This window comes from Cheilinus undulatus, linkage group 14 (assembly GCF_018320785.1).
Source record: "Cheilinus undulatus linkage group 14, ASM1832078v1, whole genome shotgun sequence".
NCBI lineage: Eukaryota > Metazoa > Chordata > Actinopteri > Labriformes > Labridae > Cheilinus > Cheilinus undulatus.
The window spans coordinates 11,208,018-11,229,526 of NC_054878.1; the positions used below are offsets into that span (position 1 = coordinate 11,208,018).

A 21,509-nucleotide genomic window follows, 5' to 3' on the forward strand; every position below is an offset into this window, starting at 1 on the left:
AGAAGTTATGTTAATTAAATAAAGTTAGATAAAAATAAGTGATTGCATAAATATTCACTCACTTTAAACTGGCAGGCCTAATTCAACAGAGGTCCAGCCTTTGGTGCTAGTGCAATTTGTGAAATAGGGATCACCTGAGAGCAGTGAATGTGTCTCAAGTGATTTTAGTATAAAGCCACTGTGTTCAGAAGGTCTAGTCAATGGTTAATCAGCATTCCTGGCTACAATTACACCATGAAGACAAAAGAACACTCCAAGTAGCTCAGAGAAAGGGTTATTAAAAAGTATAAGAAAGGAGATGGATACAAAAAACTCTCTATGGCACTAAACAGTAGGGATGCACGATATTATCAGCAGTATTTCGGTATTGGCCAATAATAGTCAGCAGGTTATTTTGGTGCCTCGAAGATGCAGATGACTTTGGCTGTACTGTTAAAAATACATGTAGCATGTAATGCACATGAAACCCAAAGACATGACTGTAAGTTTTTCCATTAGTGTATAGCTGTATTTGAACAAAACAAAACAAAACAAAAAAAAATCCTTCATTTCTAGTAAAAATCAAATGTTTTGTCACTTTCTAAAAAACATAGACTAACAAAATTTAAAAATAAATAGAACAGGATGGAATTGGTGTTTATTACAGTGGAAAAAATGTAATTAAATATCAGTGTTGGTATCATTATCGGCCAAAATGAGTTTTAAAATATCAGCATATCGGATATCAGCAAAAATCCAAAATCGTGCATCCCTACTAAACAGTAAATCCATCATCAAGAAATGGAAGGAGTATAGCATATGTGTAAGTCTGCCTAGATCAGGCCGTCTTCACAAACTGAGTGACCGTGCAATGAAGGGGACATGCGAGTGGTTTACATGTTTAAGATAAATTATTTCACACCACAAAAAAGAAGATAAAAGTTTAAACTCTTCATTGAGATGTTTTCTTTGGTCAGTGAGTCAAAGTGAGGTCACTGAATCCAGCAGATGTTTAGGAGACAACAGAGCAGCATGATGATGTGCATAGTCACCCCACTGCTGCTCTCTGCCATAGAAACAGCTCTACAGCTGGGAACCACAGACACACGATCTCACACACTACCTTCCACTTTCTTCTTTTCTCTCTCATACACACACATGCTCACTCATGCAGTCACACACAGATGCAGTCATGATGGCCTCATTATGAGTGGGCCAGGCAGACCCTGAGGCTCAGTCATCCACAGATACATTACAGAAGCGAGACTGAGTGACTTCAGCCAACATCCTCATTACTGAGTTTGTGTGTCAGAAGTTCTGCTGCTTCCAAACAGACAAACTCCGAATAGCTGCATGTCATTTTCTGAAGCTTAATTCGCTGTAAGACTGAAAAACAGCCCCTTTTTCTGTTTTAAGTGCTCTCATTTGGCTTTAGTCAGTCACCAACCTCACTGCCTGGTTGTGAGTGTTGCGTTTGTGTGCTGTGCAGATGAAGGGTCGAGAAGCTGTTCAGCACCGTTGAGGTCTGAGCCTCAGGGAAAGCTTTTAAGATAAATATAGTAGGCACTTTAAGTCAATATCGTGCATCAACACATAGCTTGGACTGAGAGCGAGTATGAGAGCATACTGCGTGTACGTTCTTTCATGAGCATAGTGATGTTGGGGGTGGGATAGAAAGTAGAATCTTTGTGTTTTGCGTTTGATAGAAATAAAGTGCTCAGCTGTGCAGCACATGCAGCTTGTTTTCAGATCTGTTGTAACTATGATGCTGTGCAGGTTGACCCTACTGACCCATACTCTGCAGCAGATACACCAACACACAAACACATAGAGTAAAATGCACTCATACACACACAGGATTATCTACTGCTCTCTTACTCAATGCAGTGTTTACGGGACAGATTAAGAGCAGAGCAGAGATCTTCCACAACGCTTCACTTCCCACAGCTGCATCACCAAAATAAAAGCATTTCTGCAACTTTCATTTCATGATAATTGATGTGCACTTTGCAGCACAGAGATTTTACTAAAGATCATCAGGACTATTACAGCTAAAGTCAAAATGACTGTGATGCAAATGAAGCAATTAACAAAAGTTATAAAACACAGACACTTTGGAGCAATTAAAGAGCAGCTGCTAATGCTTCAGATCAGAATCTGCAGCATGGCTGCAACTCTCACTTCAATGGTGAATCCACTTTGAACAATTGAGGTAAAGGCGGATGTACAAAGGCATTCTCACGGTGGAGGTGGTAGTTATGAGGACCAGAGGAGAGAGAGGTGTTTGAATTATTAACACCTCTATCAGGTGAGATTCACATTGATGCTGGAGGCTGCTGCAGAGCTACTGAAGACACTCTGCATAGGAGGTTATCCTAGATTGCCTCATAAATAAGAACTGTTAAAGTGAGTGTTTTCACTCTAAGAAAATGCACAGCATCAAGTCTGGACACAGTATCCATCTCACAGGGTGTCCTGCTATCTGATGTCTGTGTGTAAATACATCTGCCTCCTCCCAGCTGTTACCTCCTGCTCCGTCTTCTAGTGTCCTTGCTAAAATCCCAGTTGTGCATTAAATGTTTGCCAACATATACAAACGGTGATGTTTGTCAGTAAATAAGTGCAGATGTGCCCATTCTTATCCCTGTTACCATACTGGACCATTCACATCACATTCACATGCTTAATGTTATTCCACTGCTGTTTACATGACTGACTGATATTACTTACCTTTCAATTATCTTAATTATTTTTTTTTTTTTCAAATTAACTTTATCACTTTAATTTACCCCATGCCACTTTAATTTTTCATTCACTGCAAAGGATATCAACAGTATATACCTCCTGTTTATTTTTATTTATGTCACCTAACATTTTCTTCAACTATTTTATTGTATTTTCCTACATTCTTAAAAGTTTGTGTTGCTGCAATGACAGAATTCCCCTATGAGGATCAAAAAGTATATCTTATCTGATCTGTTCTTAACTTAGCTTATCAAAACCTTAAACAGATGTCATATGGGATAATATTAAGGGATACTGTGTTTCTATGAGGCAACTCAAAAGCTACACTAATAGCATACATACTAATATCCTATATACTGATATTTACGCGTTATAAAAAAGGAAATGTCAGTATAAATAGAATTCAAATGCAGTAACATGCAGCTACGTGTGTGAGATGGTCATTTCTAGTTTTTTTTTTTTTCCTTTTTTACAAAGAAAGCATCTGTCTTCAAAATCGAACTATCACCTGGTGGTCATGGGCCAGAGATATACTTGCTGTCTCACCTTAAGTTCACGTGTCTGGCTGTGTCATAAGCATTCTCGTAAATTTACTATGTTTGCCTATATGCAGTATGTATTACTGGAGGACACCTCTAAAGTGCACACCAGAGTGCTCAGGTCATATTCAACTACCTTAGGTGTAGGAAGTAAACTAAAAATATGGAGACACTCAACATGATTACTGTAATATTAACTCCAAGATCAGAACAAAAATTAACATCAAAAATTCATAAGTAACATCAGATCAGCTCAGACTGATGACTGGTGGTCAGAACACACAATCTGCACTTGTTTGTTTCTTTAACATTTTTTTCTTTCATGAACAAATGAAATGCTCCTTGTGTATTGGTAGAATTAGTGACCATGTTAATTGGTGACTTTTAGCTGACTGTGTTCATAGGTGTTAGGGTTACAGATGTTAATAAAAACAGAAAGAGTCCTCTTGATTGTCTTATTTGTGTAGTTAAATTACTTTGTCAAAAGACCCTCATCAGATATGTGTCCAATAAAAAAACTACAAACAACCACAGACACAGTTGGCTGAAGGTCATCAGTTTGCAGGGCCACTAACTAAACGGAAACACTAATCTTATTTGCATTACTTAATAGGTAAAAAACAAAAGTTAAAAATGAATCTGTTCCCATCTAGTTTGACAGGCATGATAGCGCAATGAAATTAACACAACATTTACATGTGGATAATTGTGGGCTTGTCTTATCAGTTTATCTTTAGTTTTCTAGGCTGCTAGACTGTCATAACTCCATCACCTCTACCCTGTCTCTTCCAGCACGTGTATACTGCATGTTAATTTTTCAAAGGCATGCACAGCTGACCTGTTAAACTGATACAGAGCAGCATCCACATTTGGGTAGTCAAGAGCAGGTAAATCTCCAGCCATATGCCTTCTTGAGGTATCTAATTACCGTTTTTTGTGGTAATGTAATTGGTTAAGATGTTATAAGCAAGGGCTGACCATGAGGCTTAATGACCTTGACCTTTGACCTCCAAATTCTTGAGTCATGGTGGATATATGTGCAAAGTTTGAAGGAAATCCCTTCAGGCTTTCATAAAAAATTTCAGTCACAAGAATGGCCCAGGCGTATGTATACAGATGGACAGACGGACATCCTGAAAAATCTGATGCCCCCGTCTTTGATTCTACCGATGTGGTAGCATAACAAGATAAATGGTATTTGTAATTTGTAAGGAAAAGATTTCCTGTATTGTGCCTAACATAAAGCATTCAATTTGTAGGTCTCATATGACATTGTAATTATTAGTCAAAACAAGCCTCAGCAGCAAATATTATGCTTAATTAAATAATGCACAGCTCTATAAGCATTAACCAGTCATGTTTTTACCTGGTAAGGACAGGGGATGTGGTAATCTCTGCACTTCTCCTGGACCCAGGTGGTTTCCCAGATGGTTCTATAGCTGCTCTCATAAAGGTAGCAGCCCAGGACAGTCAGCAGAGGGACCAGATAGAGCACAGAGAACACAGCGATACGGATCATGAACTTCACCAGTTTCTCCTGGTTCTCCTTCTCCAAGGGAATCTCCATGCGGACTCGGTTTAGTGCTGCAATGCCAGCCAGCAGCAGCGCAACACCAACCTAGGATCAAACCAGAGAGGGATGGGTTATTATGATGGTCTTGTATAACAGCTTCGTTAGTAAAAAAAATGTCATGTTGTGTCTGTAATTTGATGGTTTAATACATTTGAATAAGCTTGTTTTCTGTAATATATTTCCTCACCACTACATCGAGTCCCAATGGAGCCAGCAGGAACCAGCGCAGGGTTGTGACGTTGTACAACCCCACGAAACAAACGCCGCTGACGCTGTCTCCCTCGATCTTGTTCATGGCAAGAAGAGTAACTGTGAGGACACCGGGAATGCCCCAGGCACAGGCGTGGAAAAGGAGTGCCTTCTTCTCTATCGCCTCACTGCCCCACTTGGGAACAGCAGCCAGGAACCAGGTGATGGTCAAGATGACCCACCAGACACTGCCGGCCAGTGTGAAGAAATACAGCACCATGAAGAGAAGAGTGCAGGCCTAAAACAGAGATTGAATAAACAGATAGAGGATCAATACCAATATCTAGAGAGTAAAAAGAAAAACACAGCCACAGAAAGACCTTCTGACCTTATTGTGTGAACCTTGTGTCACAGTTGAAGCTCTGAACCTCCCAGGAATTGATGCATTGCAGGAAACTCTATCCTCCAACAGAAAGCCCAGAAAGAACACCAGGGAGACCATCATGTAGCACACAGCGTAGAATATGATTGGACGCTCTGGATAGCGGAAGCGTGACATGTCAATAAGGAAAGTGAGGAAGGTGAAGAGTGTGGCAGACAAGCAGACAATGGACACCACCCCAATGAAGTAGCGTGCAAACATCAGCTCTTCACGTGTGAAGTACATGTTGGGACAGGGTGGAGAGCAGTCGCGAACACCCATGAAGGAGTAACCCAGCTCAGGGTCAATTTTGAGCTCTCTGGGACACCAGAAGCCGTAGTCTCGCTGGACGGAGATGGGGGATTCTGTTGTGTCTGAGCTAGACAGCAGGTCTACAGGACGGGGGTAGGGCTCATCACAGTCTGGGAACCTGGGAGAAGAGAGAAGACGAGCTCAGGGTTATTTCAGCTGTCAAGCCTTTAACAAAATCATTGTAACACTGCCAAACAGCTTCAAAAGCATTCCTTCAAATCATTGAGATTGATGAATACATGTTTCTACCTTCCAGGCAGCTGCTGATCACAGCTGGTATAAGAGCAGAATTATAGAACAAATCTAACCTGCAGAGACTTGAAACGCTGCTTGGGATTGCTAATCTATCCCTGAGTACTTTAACGACTTGATTTTACAAGTTTTGTGTTGTCAAACAGATAAGATTATCTTTGAAAATATTGTTGTGTTTTTGTTATTTTACATCAACAAAAAAGACAACAGGAAATGTAGGGAAAGTGATAAGTCATCATTTACAGGTTTTTAACGCAAGAATAGAACAATGACCAAAGCAATATAAAGGCAAAGGATGGCATCTAAACTTTTCACAAGCTTTTGAAACACTGTCATAGTTTCTATTGAATAAAAAAAGATTATACATCAATTGATGTATTTCAGATTCAACTTTTCCTTCATCCCTTTGAATGTATAGTTCAAGTGAATTCATTTTTATGTACAGTCCTCTTGTTACAAATGGTAACGTTAGTTTAAATGCACATTTTATCTGTAAGCCAGTTATGTTTCGCTGACAAGGACCACACCACAGGATGCAGTATGACAATTATTTATTATTGATATTAGAATTATTCTGAATCAGTATAGGTTTAACTTCTTGCTAAATAAATAAATAACCAAATAATTATTTAAGTAACCATTTATTGTAATTGTATTTATAATAGGTAAGATTATGTATTTTGGTAAATATTCTTAATGATGATTGATTATCCTCCACTGACTTTATCTACTCATTTTCTCTCCCATCACTGTTATTATGCACACATTGTATGTCTCCGTCTCCTCCTGTTGTCTCTGTGCCTGTGTGATCTTTTGTCAATACTTCTGTTGTAATCTGCATGAGGACGAGGTTTATTTATGAGCGTAAATAACAATCATAAATATTGTCAATAGTATCAGGCACTATGAGAAACATGCATGCGAGGAATAAAAAGACAATAGGGGCCATCCACCAATTTATTGATCCCAGATAAACGAATTTTAAAATGATAAAATGATGGTCAGGTGACCCACGGATGTGCCGCTCATTGAGTCTGTATAGGAACTGATCCCCTCAGATATTCACGGCTCACCTGCTCTCACACACCTGTGAAGGACCATGCATCTGTCTGCCTGCTATGGTGAGAAGACCAAGAGGGGGCTGGTACGGACATGTACCCAACTCTTGCTGATTTTAACCACGTTTCCCACTGGTTTGTCAGTTTCAGTGTGATATATAGGAAATTGCATTATTTGCAATTGCTGCAATCTTGCGCTGAACTTCAGCGCTTGTTTAACTCTCTCGGACATAAAACAAGCAGGGCATCCGTTCATACACAACTTTAGTGGATAAATCAGCTGTACTGGAGATCTCTCTCTCATAAAACTGAGTCAAAGCATCCCAGAGCCAGGCTCTGACATGGGGAGGAGGAGGCGGGGCTCCGGTGCATCAGTGAGCATGTGGGTTTTTCAGCTCTGCTCATGAAGTCAGAAGGAACAAGTAGAAAACCAAGAAATAAAAACATAAGGCTATTTAGTTTACTTAAAAAAGGATAAGGTATAGGCCTGCTCCATAGGGATGGTATCCTTCAATGACTTCTGTTGTGATCTGGCGCTTTATAGAAAATACACTTCAATAAAAATAAGTCGACCTTCAAGGAGGGAAGGGGGTGCTGTTGGGAGGGCAGGGCACCCTTCCAATATAATGGTAGGGGAAACACTGAATTGCCTGTTCATTGTAATTCTGCTGAGGTTTTTTTTATCTGATTCATGCTTCATTTATGTAATTATCTGCAGAACTAATTAATCTAAAGCAGCAGAAAAGTTTATGATAAATGTTTTATCAGCCAGTATTAAATATCTGCCATCATAATGTTTTGATTATCTGCATGTCTGTGGTCATCAGATTTATAAAGACTTTCACATGTTCTTTGGTCTGCTGCTGTGCTGTCACAACTCTTATAAAAGAGGGGCTTAAATCACTGATGTAGCAGAAGGTGAAACAAATCCAGGAGGGAGAGAATTATTGCTGTTGTTCCAACCTGTTGCAGTCCATCTCCTGCGGCCAGCTGACACCAAACATGTCCATTAGTTTGTAGCAGTCACTCTTTGCCTGCAGACAGAGGCGGCGACACGGCAGGGTCATCCGCCCATACTCTGTACACACTGGGGCATAAAGTGCACACAGGAACATCCTGAGTTCTGGAGAGCACTGCAGGTTCACCATGGGATGGAAAGGCTGCAGGTGGGGACAGAGAGAAAGAGAGTTGAAAACAGCAGCACTGATTAAAAAAGAGACACTTGTTTGAAGAGTTTAAAGAGACAACACTGCGGGTACTCCAGATCACAGCGAGGGCCAAAGAGTGGCACAAAGAGATCAGTGGAGCATGTCTCTGACCGTTTCTGGAGATGAGTGCATAAAAACAACTCTGGCCTCTTTCCTAATAATCCCCTCCACCCCCATGATTTTAAACTCCCCCCTTCCGCTGTCTCCTCTCTCCCACCCTCTTCTTCCCTTCAACCTCCAGATAGGAAAACTACAACAAGCAGGGCAACCCCCCCATTCCCATGGAGCCTTTGTGTAACAGGCAGGACCACGCTGTGACTGACTGACACACTGCAGCAACGTGCACACAAACACTCAGAGATCAGCCAAAGTACCAATGGGAGTATATTATTTACATGCTAACACACCCACATACAGCACAATAATGGTCTTACTCTTATAAACTGAGCCAAGAGGCACTCTGAGTGCAGGAAGCATCTGAGGGGCATGTTGTTAATATGCAAATGATTTGCTCTGTGTGTGTGAGTGTGTCCAGGAGCCCATGGTTACATGTTTCTGCAGCATGAATTTGCATATACCTCCGTGCTGCTGTGTGCTACAGAAAGGCCTCGAGCCACACCCTGCTCAGTCAGACACATGCTGCCCACCCTCCCCCGAAATTTAAAGACAGAGGTCTGTGTGACAGACAGGGACAGGGAGGGGGAGGGGAGGGGGGAGGACGGGAGAGGACAGGCAGGGGGCAATTTTGTCTTTTTGTTTGGAGTGGAGGGAATTAAAAAAGGACGTGCCGCTGTAGTTTACAGTGTGAGAGATTTTATTTGGCTTCTTTGGTGTAAATTAAAGGTACAATATGCAAAATTTCCCACTGAAACGTTTACTTTAATTAAAAAAGGACTAAACCTATATTATAGAGGTATATTTTTTCATTATGTGTGGGTTTTTATTACTAGGATGATGAAAATAAGTCTGTAGAGTGTAGACAACATAATAAAAACGTTTTGGGGAGCAGGAGACATCGCTGTCTCTTTTATATGCTCTCTGTCTGCATTGTCAGAGTGTGAAGTAGATACATGCCAAGGAAGGAGGGAGCATCTCAACAGTAAATCAAAGAAAATCCTGCACCTTGCATCCTGTGTATTTAGAGCATAACTGCTGTGTAACAATCAAAAAATAAGCTTTTTTTTCTTTATATCATTGCTTTGTTTGATACTTGTGCTCCCTGTACTTAATCTCAAAGTTGATCCAGCACTGCATGCTTATCTCTCTTCCTTTTGGTGTCCTTCCATCACTCTTTCTCCATGCAGCTTTGGGTTGATTATAACACTGTATGTTTTCTTAGTTCACAAATTCAATACCATTGGTTAGAGATGTTATGGTATTGTTAATTTTGTGGTGACAGAGATGTCTCAATATCATTGTGTAAATGTGATAGATTCAAATGGTAGGTCTTCAGGACAAAAAGTAGTGTTGAGAAGTGGAGAAGAGCAAAGGGAAGTGGTACCTACAGTTATCACCAGCCCTTGCCTACCCATCATCCTTTGTGTTCCATTTGCTGGCTTGATCTTACAGCTCAAAAACGGCAGATGCTGACAAAGTGACAATGGTTTTGAGACTGTGGAGGCTCCATTGACTTTTGAATCTGACATGTGGAAGCATTTTGGTTTCCCCGTGTCAGGAAATGAGAAAGGGTGATAGACAACCAAAAAACAATATGCAGACACTGCCAGACAGAGGTGCCACACTTGATGGAGAATATGAGTAACATGAGGAGCCACTTTGCAAATCATCACCCTGAAAAAATTGCGAAGCTGTGGGGATCAGAATCCGCCAGGCCAAAAGACTTAAGGGAGCGTTCACATCCCACTTACCCACAACAGAGCAAGGGCTCAACAGATCCAAGAGGATCTGGCTGCAGACTTCTCCAATGGGGTAACCTTGACCATGGGGCAGGAACTGACGTACATTGCTCAAGAGCATATTTTCTGCTCACCATCCGAGGTTGTGGTAGGTGGCTATTTTTCATCACAGCAGAATTTTATGAATAAAATTTGAAAATTTCCTGAGGATATATTTTCATTTAACACCTCACAAACTAGGGAAACATCTAAAGAGGTTTAGGGTTAGGGTAAAGAGACAAAATATAAAATAACACACTACAAACTAAGGAAAGACCAAGAAGGGTTAGTACTCCACTTCCCACCCCACAGCCGAAGTGGCCCCACTGTAGAGGTCTTCAACAGATGAGTCCTTAACGCCCGAACATGGAGGTCTGCAGCCAGGTGCCTCTCAACAGACCACAGTGAAGGTTAGTAAACAAGCTGGAGCCAAAGTATATAAAGCCAAGGTATACAATTATAAGCCTAACACACAGCTACAGCACTTTTTGCACATAATGTAAACTAAGTTAATATTCAAAGTGCAAATGTTGTTTAATAAATGCTGACATCTCTTTTTTCCAAGTCTTTGCTGTTGTTTTATTTTTTTTTTGATACCGTAATAAATGCCATATCATTGACTTGTTACCAAGGTATTATTGTACTATGAGATTTTGATACAGTTACATCCCTGCTATTAGTACTACCAAACTTAAAAAAGTAGCTTCTCCTTAACATCGTCTTTTGTTTTGTGGTGTTGCCACAGAGCATTTCTACAGCAGCACCACAATGAGTAAATAGGCTTAGTTGTCTTTATGCCTTTAGGCATTCATAGTGATAACATAACATTATGATATTTGGTTACCCTGTCTGTCAATCCACACTGTGTTTCAGCAATGCAGGAGCACAAGAGAGCCAGACACACGGAACGGCAGGAGCTTCACATACAAACAAAAACAGACATGTAGACATAATACCCCACAACATTCATGGTGAAGGTAAAACATCACAGAGGCATGAATAGCACGGCTTGAAATGGCACTGACTAGGAGAGATACTGCTGAATTAATGAGGCTGAAGATTAAACAGCTTGTGATATTAAACATATAGCCCTCAGGGTACATGGACCAGTGAATCTGTTGTATTTTTAGAGACCGAAGTAAGCAGAAAAATACTACATATCCAAGCAACATACAAAGAAGTCTAAGAATTAAGATTCATGAATCCATCTTGGAACATTTGCTTTCTAAGAATTCAGATTTAGCTTGTCTCAAAGGGACAATGTAGTCCTGAAAAATAAGTTGCAATGGCATCTCTATTGCAATATGAGCATTCCCAATGAACTCATCACAAAATACCTAATTTATAATACTAGATAAAAATTATTATATTTACAGACTTAGTGTGCGTACATTTTAGTTGTTTGATGGAGGCCCAGGTATATTGACCATGTTTCAACACCATGTTGATGATGCCTAAGCTTTCCCTTAGATTAACTGGAGCCAATTTAGTGGTTTAAAAAAATGGAGCTGCATGTAGGACATGTTGCAAAAATATTTGCTGTGTAAAACTTTAGGGACAAAATACAGACATAAACACATTTGTCATAAACATATAAACATATTTACATATTTACATTTCTTCAGTCACTCAGGACTAATATGTACAAGAAAATCATACAATGAATTGCAGAATGAAAAGATATTGCATTGTCAGTTTTTACCAATACTTTACATCTCTAAAAGTGCTGCAGGATTTTGCACTCATCCTCTTAATTGTTATCCACCTAACTGCTTTATGATTATAGACCACTGTTACATGCACCCACGCAAACGTCTAAAACATCAAGTTATTATCATTCTTCTGACAGCGTGTCTGCCTGCCACCAATTTTTGATGTCTCAATGTAAAAGGATTAGAACGGCTGTTAGGCTTGGTCGTCAAAGCATAAAGCAGCATCATCAGCCATGTTTTGTCATCGCCTTATTCGTATTATATTGTGAGGGGACAAAAAGCAATCATGGGATTTTAATGCCAGATTAAGGTGCTCAGAGTGATCAGGGATGATTGGGTGATGATGGGCTTTATGGTCACATGTAGAATCCATGAAGGGAGTCTTCATCTGAAATTCAGGACAGAGGATCAATTTAGGTGACTTACACGCCTGTCATAACTGAGATCAATCAACCAGTTGATCGTGTAATCTCTGTACAAATGGAGTCATCACGTTTCATTGAACACCACTTTACTGACACAAAAACACTAGCATGAGACGAGCCAGAGTTATCTATGAAGCATAAACATAACTGCTTTTACAGGGATCCAGTCTGAAATTGAGCTACCACTGCAGATTCCTGTCACTATTCACTTCGTACTGTTAAAAGCCAACAATAAGGGTTGACAGTAGGGATGCACAATATTGGATTTTTGCCAGTATATATTATATGCCAATATTTAGAAAATAATTTTAGCTTATACCAATATTTAAAATGAATTTAAGACCTAAAAATTCAGTCCTTTACATGCAGAATTTAAAGTTTCAGGATGAAAAAATTGACAAATTTCAGTACTCGAAACATACTTTGAAGAGAAAGGAATGATGATGAATTAAAAAAAAAAAAAAAAAAAAAACGAATAATGTAGGTCTGCTGGCAGAGCCTAAAATTCCACTGACTTGTTTGTATGGCCAACATTTAAAGCTGACATAGACAGATTTTTATAGTTAAATTTTCAGTTGTAAATATCTGCAGAAATGTTGATATCTGCTTATACTGATAATTCACTTTTAAGCTAATAATTGCCAATACCGATATCATATTGATAAAATGAAGCATCTTCAGTTGATAGCCAAATTCTCAAGCCCTAAAATCATCACCTCAGTGAATTCCAGATTTTTCCTGAGTAAAAAAAAAAAAATTGAAAATGTAAGTTTTATTCTGATTTAAGATGCTACAATAAATATCTATTATCAATATTGATTACTGTGACTACAATTTTCTTTATTTTAATTTTTATAAACAAATTAAATAATGTTCAAGACAGAGTCTCATACTTACAGATCAATCGTCTAAAACCTGAACTTATTCAGTTAAATATATTTAAAAAAAAAAAAAAAGAAAGAAATCCTTGCATAGTGTCTATAGAAAGCTTAAGTTGGTAGAATTTGGTTAAAAAATGAAGATATTTAAAAACAAGTGGCTGAGCTTGTTTTGGCATATAATGAAATGCCTCCACATAATAATCCATTGATCATTATGCTGTTTTATTTGTTTAAATTAAAATTTGTAAAATATTGAATCTTTACTAGCTCTACCCTGGATATAAAAATCAACAGTTTTAAAGTATTGCTAATATAATATACTGGCAATATATCTCTCCCTTCTTTCATTCTTTCTCTGTGTCTCTCTCTTCTCGGTGATCAGCTGATTATGGCCATTTACTCTCTTATCTACTAGCTGATCAGATTCTGCCACAACCTCTTTTGACCAATCATCATGTCACCCTTCATATTTTAAATCTGGCATTCTCTTTTTCACAGTCAGCAAGTCATTTTAGTGTGGATGCGGCAGCTCTCCTCCACTCCAGCCCCCCCATTCAGTTAATCAGCATCTAGTCCAGATCTTCACGGGTCTTTTGTTCACCTCATCCTGCAGACCTCAGTCTCCTCATCCAAGCCACCTCAATGGTTTTCTGGTCCAGCTCTCTTATGCCTACTACTCATCTGATCTGTCATCAACACCACCAGTGTCTAGACTCAGTGGGGGTTATCCTGTTCCTGCCATTTGCCTCACTAACCTTCAAGTGCATGAAGTCATCACAATGAAGTCTAAACACCAAAGACAATGCATATTTCTCTTTCATTAAAATTTTTCAAATAAATTATTTTGAAACTTCTATTAAGTCTCTCCCAATTTAAATAATATCAAAATAGTAGGCAAGGAGACACACAATTTATTCTTGGTGTTAAAATTTAGTCAGAGCATAAAGGACGGACAAACTGTGGGCACACCTGAACCCATACAGCTTCAAAAAGAAAACAGACATCACAGCTCTGTGGACTGGGATTGACACAGCTGTTGTTAGCAGGAGGTTGTGATTTTACAGCTATTAGAAAAGCATTTAAAAGCTTCATCAAATCATAACTAAAATACAATTCACAATACTGCCAATCTAAATGTAGTATTTTATCTGAGCTTCAGTTAGCCACAATAAGGTCAGAGAAATAAAGACAGAGAGGAAACTTGAGCGCGTTGTTGAACAGTCTTTGGAGACAAATCCTGAATTTGACACCACCCTGACAGTCCTGGGAACTAGGTGCTACTGTACTGAAGATCCCGCCTCTAATTCTCTGTGCCAGTGTGAGGTCCTGCGACATCTATTAACTCACCAGTCAGCATGTTTACATGCACTGTTAAGAAGGACTGTATGATGCTTTGCTCCCCTTCAGTTAGCTACTATTGGTTGTAGTTTTGGTGGCCTTGCTGCCAACTGAGCAAGAGGCTAAGCAGTTGTAAGTCAAAAAGCTGAAACATGAACAATATTACAGCTCTCTACATTTTTAAGTCTCTATGCTTTACTTTTGGTAAAATTCCCTGGTAGTCTAGTGCAGTGAATCTCAACTTGTCCCAACTCAGGACCCATCACCGCCTCCTTAATGAGAAATAATGACCAACACTTCTGAAATATTGGAACCATCTGGATTTATTTGATAAAAACCGTTGCAGTCTGGTTCCTAGGTGGACAGAACAGAAGCCCTTTGAGGCCAACATAAATTCTGTTTTATTCTTGTTTCCCCTAACAGTATGTACAGCTTAGTGGTTTCCTAGAGACTGTTATATATTAACCCTTTGTCTTTATCTAACAGCTCTGCTATACCAAGACAGCAAGATAAATACTGTAAGTCAAGATTTTAAGAAAACAATCTAAACTAACTCATTATCATAGCAAAATTGAGTAAATAAAACATATGAATTTATATCCACTTAGGGCTTCCATACATAATAGGCTTTTTGTCACATTTTTTTTTTTTAGGCACACATTTCCGACTCAGTGAAAACCACTCTTTTGGGTCCCAACCCACTGGTTGGTCCTGAAAACTGCTCTGGTAGCTCGAGATGTGCAGGTTCGCTTTCTTAAACAAGACATCAAACCTCCAGTTGTCCAGTGTTTCTTTGAAGCAACAGCCCTCACTCTGACTGATGTCAGACATGTCAGATGTTTTAGTGCATGTCCAGAGGATCCTGTTCATGCATATGAAATGTTTTTTCAGCCTATGTGCGTGTAGCATGTTCAACAACAGAATATAAAACTTGCATATTTGTATCTTTCGAGTGCAATGCACGCCACCCCCCAAGCTTATGGCGGTATCTGAAGGCAGACCATAACATGACTTATGCTATGCTTAGCATTTAAGCTGTTTAACTTCCAGATCAAATAAGCAAAAGGGCATGAAAACTAGGGAACATGCACAGAATACCAAGCCAAGTTTGGGTGGGATTGAGATCTATACATCCAAGAGTATTCCATATCCAACCACATCATCCAAGTATGTTGAACTGATTTCAAGGAATGAGGCTATACATAAATTAAAGCTGGAGGACTGATCCATCCATATTGCTCACTCTTTGTCTCTTTCTGTCCATTCCTGTTCTAGTTATCAGCTAATAAAAATCACCAAAGACATGTCACATTCCCTATTTTCTAAAATTGTACAATAAATAATTTCTCACCAAAAATGAAGTCTACCCAGACTAATTTTTTTTGCTACATGTAAATGTACTAAGTTGTGCCCTGTCACTGTTGGTTAGCCATTCAAACATGATCTAATGTAGCTAAAGTGAGCTTGCATCTTCACTATCACGCTCTGTTTTGATTCCCGCAGGCCAGTGATATGCTCCATAGAACACAATGTTCTCCACTATACTGCACCACAAACTGAGTTGCTGAGGGAAACGGTTGAATAAATTTATAGGTTAGAGGCAGAGATGATCTACTAGAGAAAACTCAGCCTCCCCTTATATCATCCCTCATTCTATTCATCATGCTTACCATTTTTCTATTTTTATGCTCCTCCATCACCAACTCCCTCCTACCATTCCCTCCCCTCCTCCATCTCTTCAGAGTCTCCACTCAGCCATTTTATTACAGTCATGCCTTCATGTAAGCCAGAGGGAGAAGGACAGGGCTGATGGTGGTTGGGACATACGGCTGGTCACACTTTAATCCACACAGTCAGCAGCCCAAACAACACCTAACACCAACATATTGACGCCCTGTGGAGCCTGGGCTCTCTCTGTGGGGATTTCATGTTAATGGCTATGCTGGAAACAGCTGGTGAACCACTGGTCCCATGAATGGCCAGAGGTCTGTCATGGCGCTTTTTACCCCAGAGCTAGACTTGTAAGGAGAATCAAGCGTGTAATACACAACCCTGTCGAATGGTGCAGGCCTGCATGAGGGGGGTGGTATGCTAATGTAATTTCAGCTTCTGTCCCACTGCTACAGTCATTACACATTCATGGGAGTTAGTTAAGGGATTTTTGATCCCTCAAAATGTGGAATATTATGCCACACAGTCATGTCAGTAAGAGGAGCAGGGCATTCTGGGAATTCATAAGAGTCAACAGTGGTCTGCAGACAGACAGTCCTGGGGTAATGAGGGTAGTGAGCTGATGTAGCTTGCACCCATCAGTGTTGACTTCAACAGAGGGATGCAAGTCATAATACTGTGTATGGATATTCTTAGATATAAATATTAAAACCAAATAGTGTTTTGTGAAATCTCTATATATACCTGATTATTAACTCCATGAGTTGGGAGTAGGGCTGCTTGATTATGGCAAAAATCATAATGACAATTATTTTGATTTATATAAGGATCAAAACTGTATCAGTTTGTAAATGAATTTCAGAAGATAGAATTCACTGTGTTGTCTTGAGTGGCAGCCAGAAGTGGGTAACAAACTCTGTAAGTTATTTTGAATTGCTCCATTTCAGTGCTTCTATATGACTGAGCTTGTTTTACCTTTTCTGTTAATCAATGGCTGCCTTTCTGTCATCTTCGGCTCTTTGGCTTTTCAAACTAACCAGAGTGCGAGCCGTGGCTCACTCTGCTCCTCACTTAAATTGAAGTGAGAGCTGTTTTGATGGGACAGACAGAGCACATGCTGTAAAGGAAGGGAGACTGGGCTCCATTCACTACACATGACAAAACCTGTGGTCAAAATGAGCCTGACAGGACATGCAGTACCTTTTCTGAATGTCTTTTCTCTCTTCTTTTACCTTCCTTTCTCCTTTTCTCCATTTCCCTCTTCTCTCTCTTCTGCACCCTCCTGTTTCTGTCTCCCAGCTTTTTTTTCTGCCATTTTTCAATTTCAACACAGCTTTGGCAGATTCATCACCAGTCTGGTTCTTCTCCAGGTTTCTGCCCATTGAATGGAAGTTTTTCCTTGTCACACTCTGTCTTTATGAATAATAGAACAGGGAGCACAGTCTAGACATGCCCTCTTTGTAAAGAGTCTTATGAAAACTTTGGTTTTATTGGTGCAACACTAAAAAAGATTGAATGATTGACTGATAGTTAAGCCAGTGTTTTTTAAATTTCTTTTTAACTGTTATGAATAATGTAAACATGCAAATAACTGTATTATTATTGCATTTTTTCCAGGAATTGAATCATGACTGAAATTAAATTTGGTTAATTTCCCAAATCTTGTCAGAAAGTATGCAAATTAGCCTCCTTCATTGTCTTTTGCTTAATAGATTAATCAATACAAGGGCAAGACGCAGCAATGAAACAACAGCAAAGCTGAAGCAGACATATTTTTACCTAAACAATCATACAGGCATAAAACAGTATGAAAGGTGTTGCTTTTTTGCTATTATGTCAATGTGACAAATTGTTTGGATTAACCACTTGTATGCCTGAACTAAGTCAAGGCCAGAAGGTTTTTACACCCTTAATATTCATCAACCACCCTGTTCATGGATAAAAATGTTAACTCTGAGGTAAAATATATTATGCACAAAAGGACCTTAAACTCAGCCATAATTTATTTTAGAAGTTTACCACACACAGATGATACTAGAGCAGGCCACCCCGGTATGTTCACGGCTGCCAAACATTTTTTATCCACACATGACTACCATGGTAAGCGTGTACGAGAAAGAAAAGAAGCAACAGACAGAAGTCTTGCTGTCCTCCTCTTCGTCCCTCCATGAAATTCGCCACTTAGGTTGTGATGTCTCATGTCAAACTGAAACTTCTTGTGCTTTTGTTATAATGGTTTAGTTGTAATCTGTTCATACTGTCAGTTTGTTGGTTTGGATTTTATTTTATTTTGCAAAAACACTTTGTTTTTGTTTGATTTGGATTTGTTTTACCATTAGTTTTATTTTTTTTTCAGTAATACAGTAAACAAAAGGTTTACAAAAAGGTTTACAAAAAGTAAACACAGCATTTTAGAAAAAGAAATAAATAGGATACTCTTCATTCCTAATTGTATTCATTCAAAGCTGAGGTTTGAATACAACTCAGGACCAAAAATGAGCCTTGTGTGAAGTCTTGCCCAATCAAATCAGGCCATTTTTGTTTGTGTATAATTACCTTGTTGTGCATATGTGTGTAGATAGAAGAATAGAGAGAAGTGTGGGAGGTAAAATAAGCAGATTAAATTTTGTCTAATCTGCTTATTTTACAAACACAATTAATAAAAAAAATACTGCCTTGGCAAAAAAATGAAGAAATGAATCATAAATCACATTTGTGGAAAATCTAGTTTTAAAAAGATGAATATCTAGATTTTTCTTGAATTCCCTCCTTCAATCTTCTTGCTCAAATGCATAAAACACACATGTATTTTATCAGGTGAGCAGTGAAGAGCAGCAACAATTCTCTGACGGTTTCCCTCACAGACTTTGCCTGTGTGGCCCACACTATAAATCTGACAACCATTTAAGCCCTTTAATGTACTTTATCCACATATGATCACCTTCCACAATTAATTGTTGAAAACATTTTTTTTCTCCACTCTTTATGAATATGTTGCAGCAGTAAGCCATGAGGAAAACTGAATACAAACAAAAAAAGTGTTTGTCATGGAATAAAGAAAAAAAAAAAAAAGAACTTTCAGTTTAGGCCATATGAATACATTCAGGCACAGCCCTGAAAATGTCTCGCAAAACTTTAATTCTAAAGGAAATAAAGGAATTCTAATGGAATTAAAGTTTTGATTGTAAATTAATATGAATGTTTTACATTCATGTTAATCTAACAATATGGCTAATAGAATAATTTAAGGGAAATTATTGTTTTGACTAAAAGTAACAACTAAAATATTTGAGTTTTAATTGTCTTCAAACTAAGACTAAGAATTCATTTGAAATAGCTGAAAATTAATACTGATAGGATAAACGGTGAATAATATCCGAAACTGAAAAAAACAAGGGTACATACACTATATATATTTTTTTAATTATGATACTGCATATCATTATGTTTTTTTTAAACTGGTAGTCTTAAGTTTGTTTACAAAGTTTGCAATTTTTCATATTTCTGAACATAGCTAAATATTCTTATGGAGGAGAAACATCTAATCTGCAATTTGGAAAAAAGACATATCTTTGACCTCAGTTTCACCTCCAAACACTTCTGAGATCAGGAAGCGTGTTTTGAATCTGATTAAGATTGTCATGTTATTAAATATTAACACTGCCTCGTCCAATGAAGGGCATCCAAGGGTGTCTGGCTGTATGAGCCGTCCTGATGCTAAAGTAATTAGTTTTTAATGAAGGCTCCTGGTCAGCTGCTACGATGCTGTGACTGATGAATTGCTGACAAAGAAACCCACCATGGCCAACTGGTTGGTGCTATTTGCTCTTTTATAAATACCTCCTAGTCACCTCTCTTCCCATCATCCCCCCAGCTTCTCTCCTTCTTGCATTTTTTCCCCCTCTCTCGACCTCTTTATCCTCCTTTCTCCTCTGCTGCCATTCCAATTCTCCAAATTTTCAAGCTCAGCACCATGGCGACGAGTGATGCATCACCAGGGAGGAGTTGGAGGAGGAGGAGGAAGAGGGAGGAGAGCAGGGTTCGAAGAGGTCAGGGTGCGGGGCGGAGGAGACCACCTCCCGGGAGGCAAAAAAGCCTCTGCTGCCTTTGTTAACAGCACAATTGGGACTGTTTCCTGGGCAACGGGTGAGCCCTGTGTAGGGGGAGGGAGAGGACAAAAGACGTGGGTGAGGGGGGGCTAAGAGTGGGTGAGAGAGGGAGAGAGAGAGGAGGGATGGGTTGACCGAATCAGCCGTGTCATTCAGCACTGAGAAATGTTTGAAAACGTTGGGCTTTGACAATGTGTAATGTCCATGTACTCTCTCTCTCACAGGAAGACTGTTGTGGACCAGGGACTCCCTCTCTCGATGTGCTCCTCTTTCAGACTACTGCCAATAAACACGGTGTTGGACATTAAATAAAACAACAGGCTCTTTTATAGTCTGGGTCACGCTGGGTAGGATTTATCAGACCATGTTGTGAGTGAGCTTTCTTTGCAGGGATACATCTTTACTAGCTGGCACAATGGACATTTTAAATGGTGTACTTTGGAGCAGCAGGTTTTAACAGACTTGCAGCCATCAGAGAGCTTTATCAGCATTTACAGAACTCTCGAACACATACAACCACCTCACCTCTCCTCAACAAATCTATTCACACAGCATGGGTGGAGTATCTGGGTTATTCTACACAGCAGCTGTAACATGACACAGTTTATCTGAAAGCTTTGTAAACCTGAGACAAGAGGCCGAGTTAACGGCCTGAAAGAAGAAGGAAAAGAGTGTAAACAGGAGTAAGAAGATAAAAAACAGACCATTGATTAGTCTTTGTGTTACTGCAATGAGAACGGTATACAAAACAAAACCTAAAAACAAAGGAAAGATGCAATCAAGATGAAAGAGGGTCTCTTGGTATAAGAATCTCTTGGCATGAGATCAGATTGCTTATATAACAATACCATCGATATACCTTCATAGACAAGATAACCAGGTCATATTAGGGCTGAACCACACTGGAAAAAGCAGCATTAGGGTATTTTTCCTTTCTGCAATAATGACTGCAATTTGGAAAATTAGGGCTGTTAATCGATTAAAGATTTTAATGGCAATCAATCTCAGAATCTTTGTTGTTAATCACAATTAAACTCCCTTTGGTTCACAGTTTTAAAATACCCTATTTGCCATTAAAACTGCTGTTGTTTCAGTTTTGACTTTTGTTCTCCATTAAACTAAGGGTCACTGAGATTCTCTTTGGTTTCAGACCTGCTTTTATTTTGAAAGACAACAGAGAACTCTGGATGGGTTGAAGATTA

The 21,509-nt window shown here is 39.1% G+C and overlaps 1 protein-coding gene across 2 annotated transcripts in view; it reads right to left on the reverse strand.

The window, feature by feature from the left end:
* Positions 1 to 21,509, reverse strand: part of fzd3a (frizzled class receptor 3a) — a 40,544-nt gene that overhangs the window by 6,533 nt on the left and 12,502 nt on the right. For both annotated transcript variants that reach the window (XM_041806066.1, XM_041806064.1), the window contains exons 3-6: positions 8,032 to 8,228; positions 5,414 to 5,876; positions 5,024 to 5,323; positions 4,630 to 4,881 (exon numbers count right to left, since the gene is read on the reverse strand). In XM_041806066.1, coding sequence (XP_041662000.1) covers positions 4,630 to 4,881; positions 5,024 to 5,323; positions 5,414 to 5,876; positions 8,032 to 8,228 — 1,212 coding nt within the window. The remainder of the gene's footprint in view (positions 1 to 4,629; positions 4,882 to 5,023; positions 5,324 to 5,413; positions 5,877 to 8,031; positions 8,229 to 21,509) is intronic.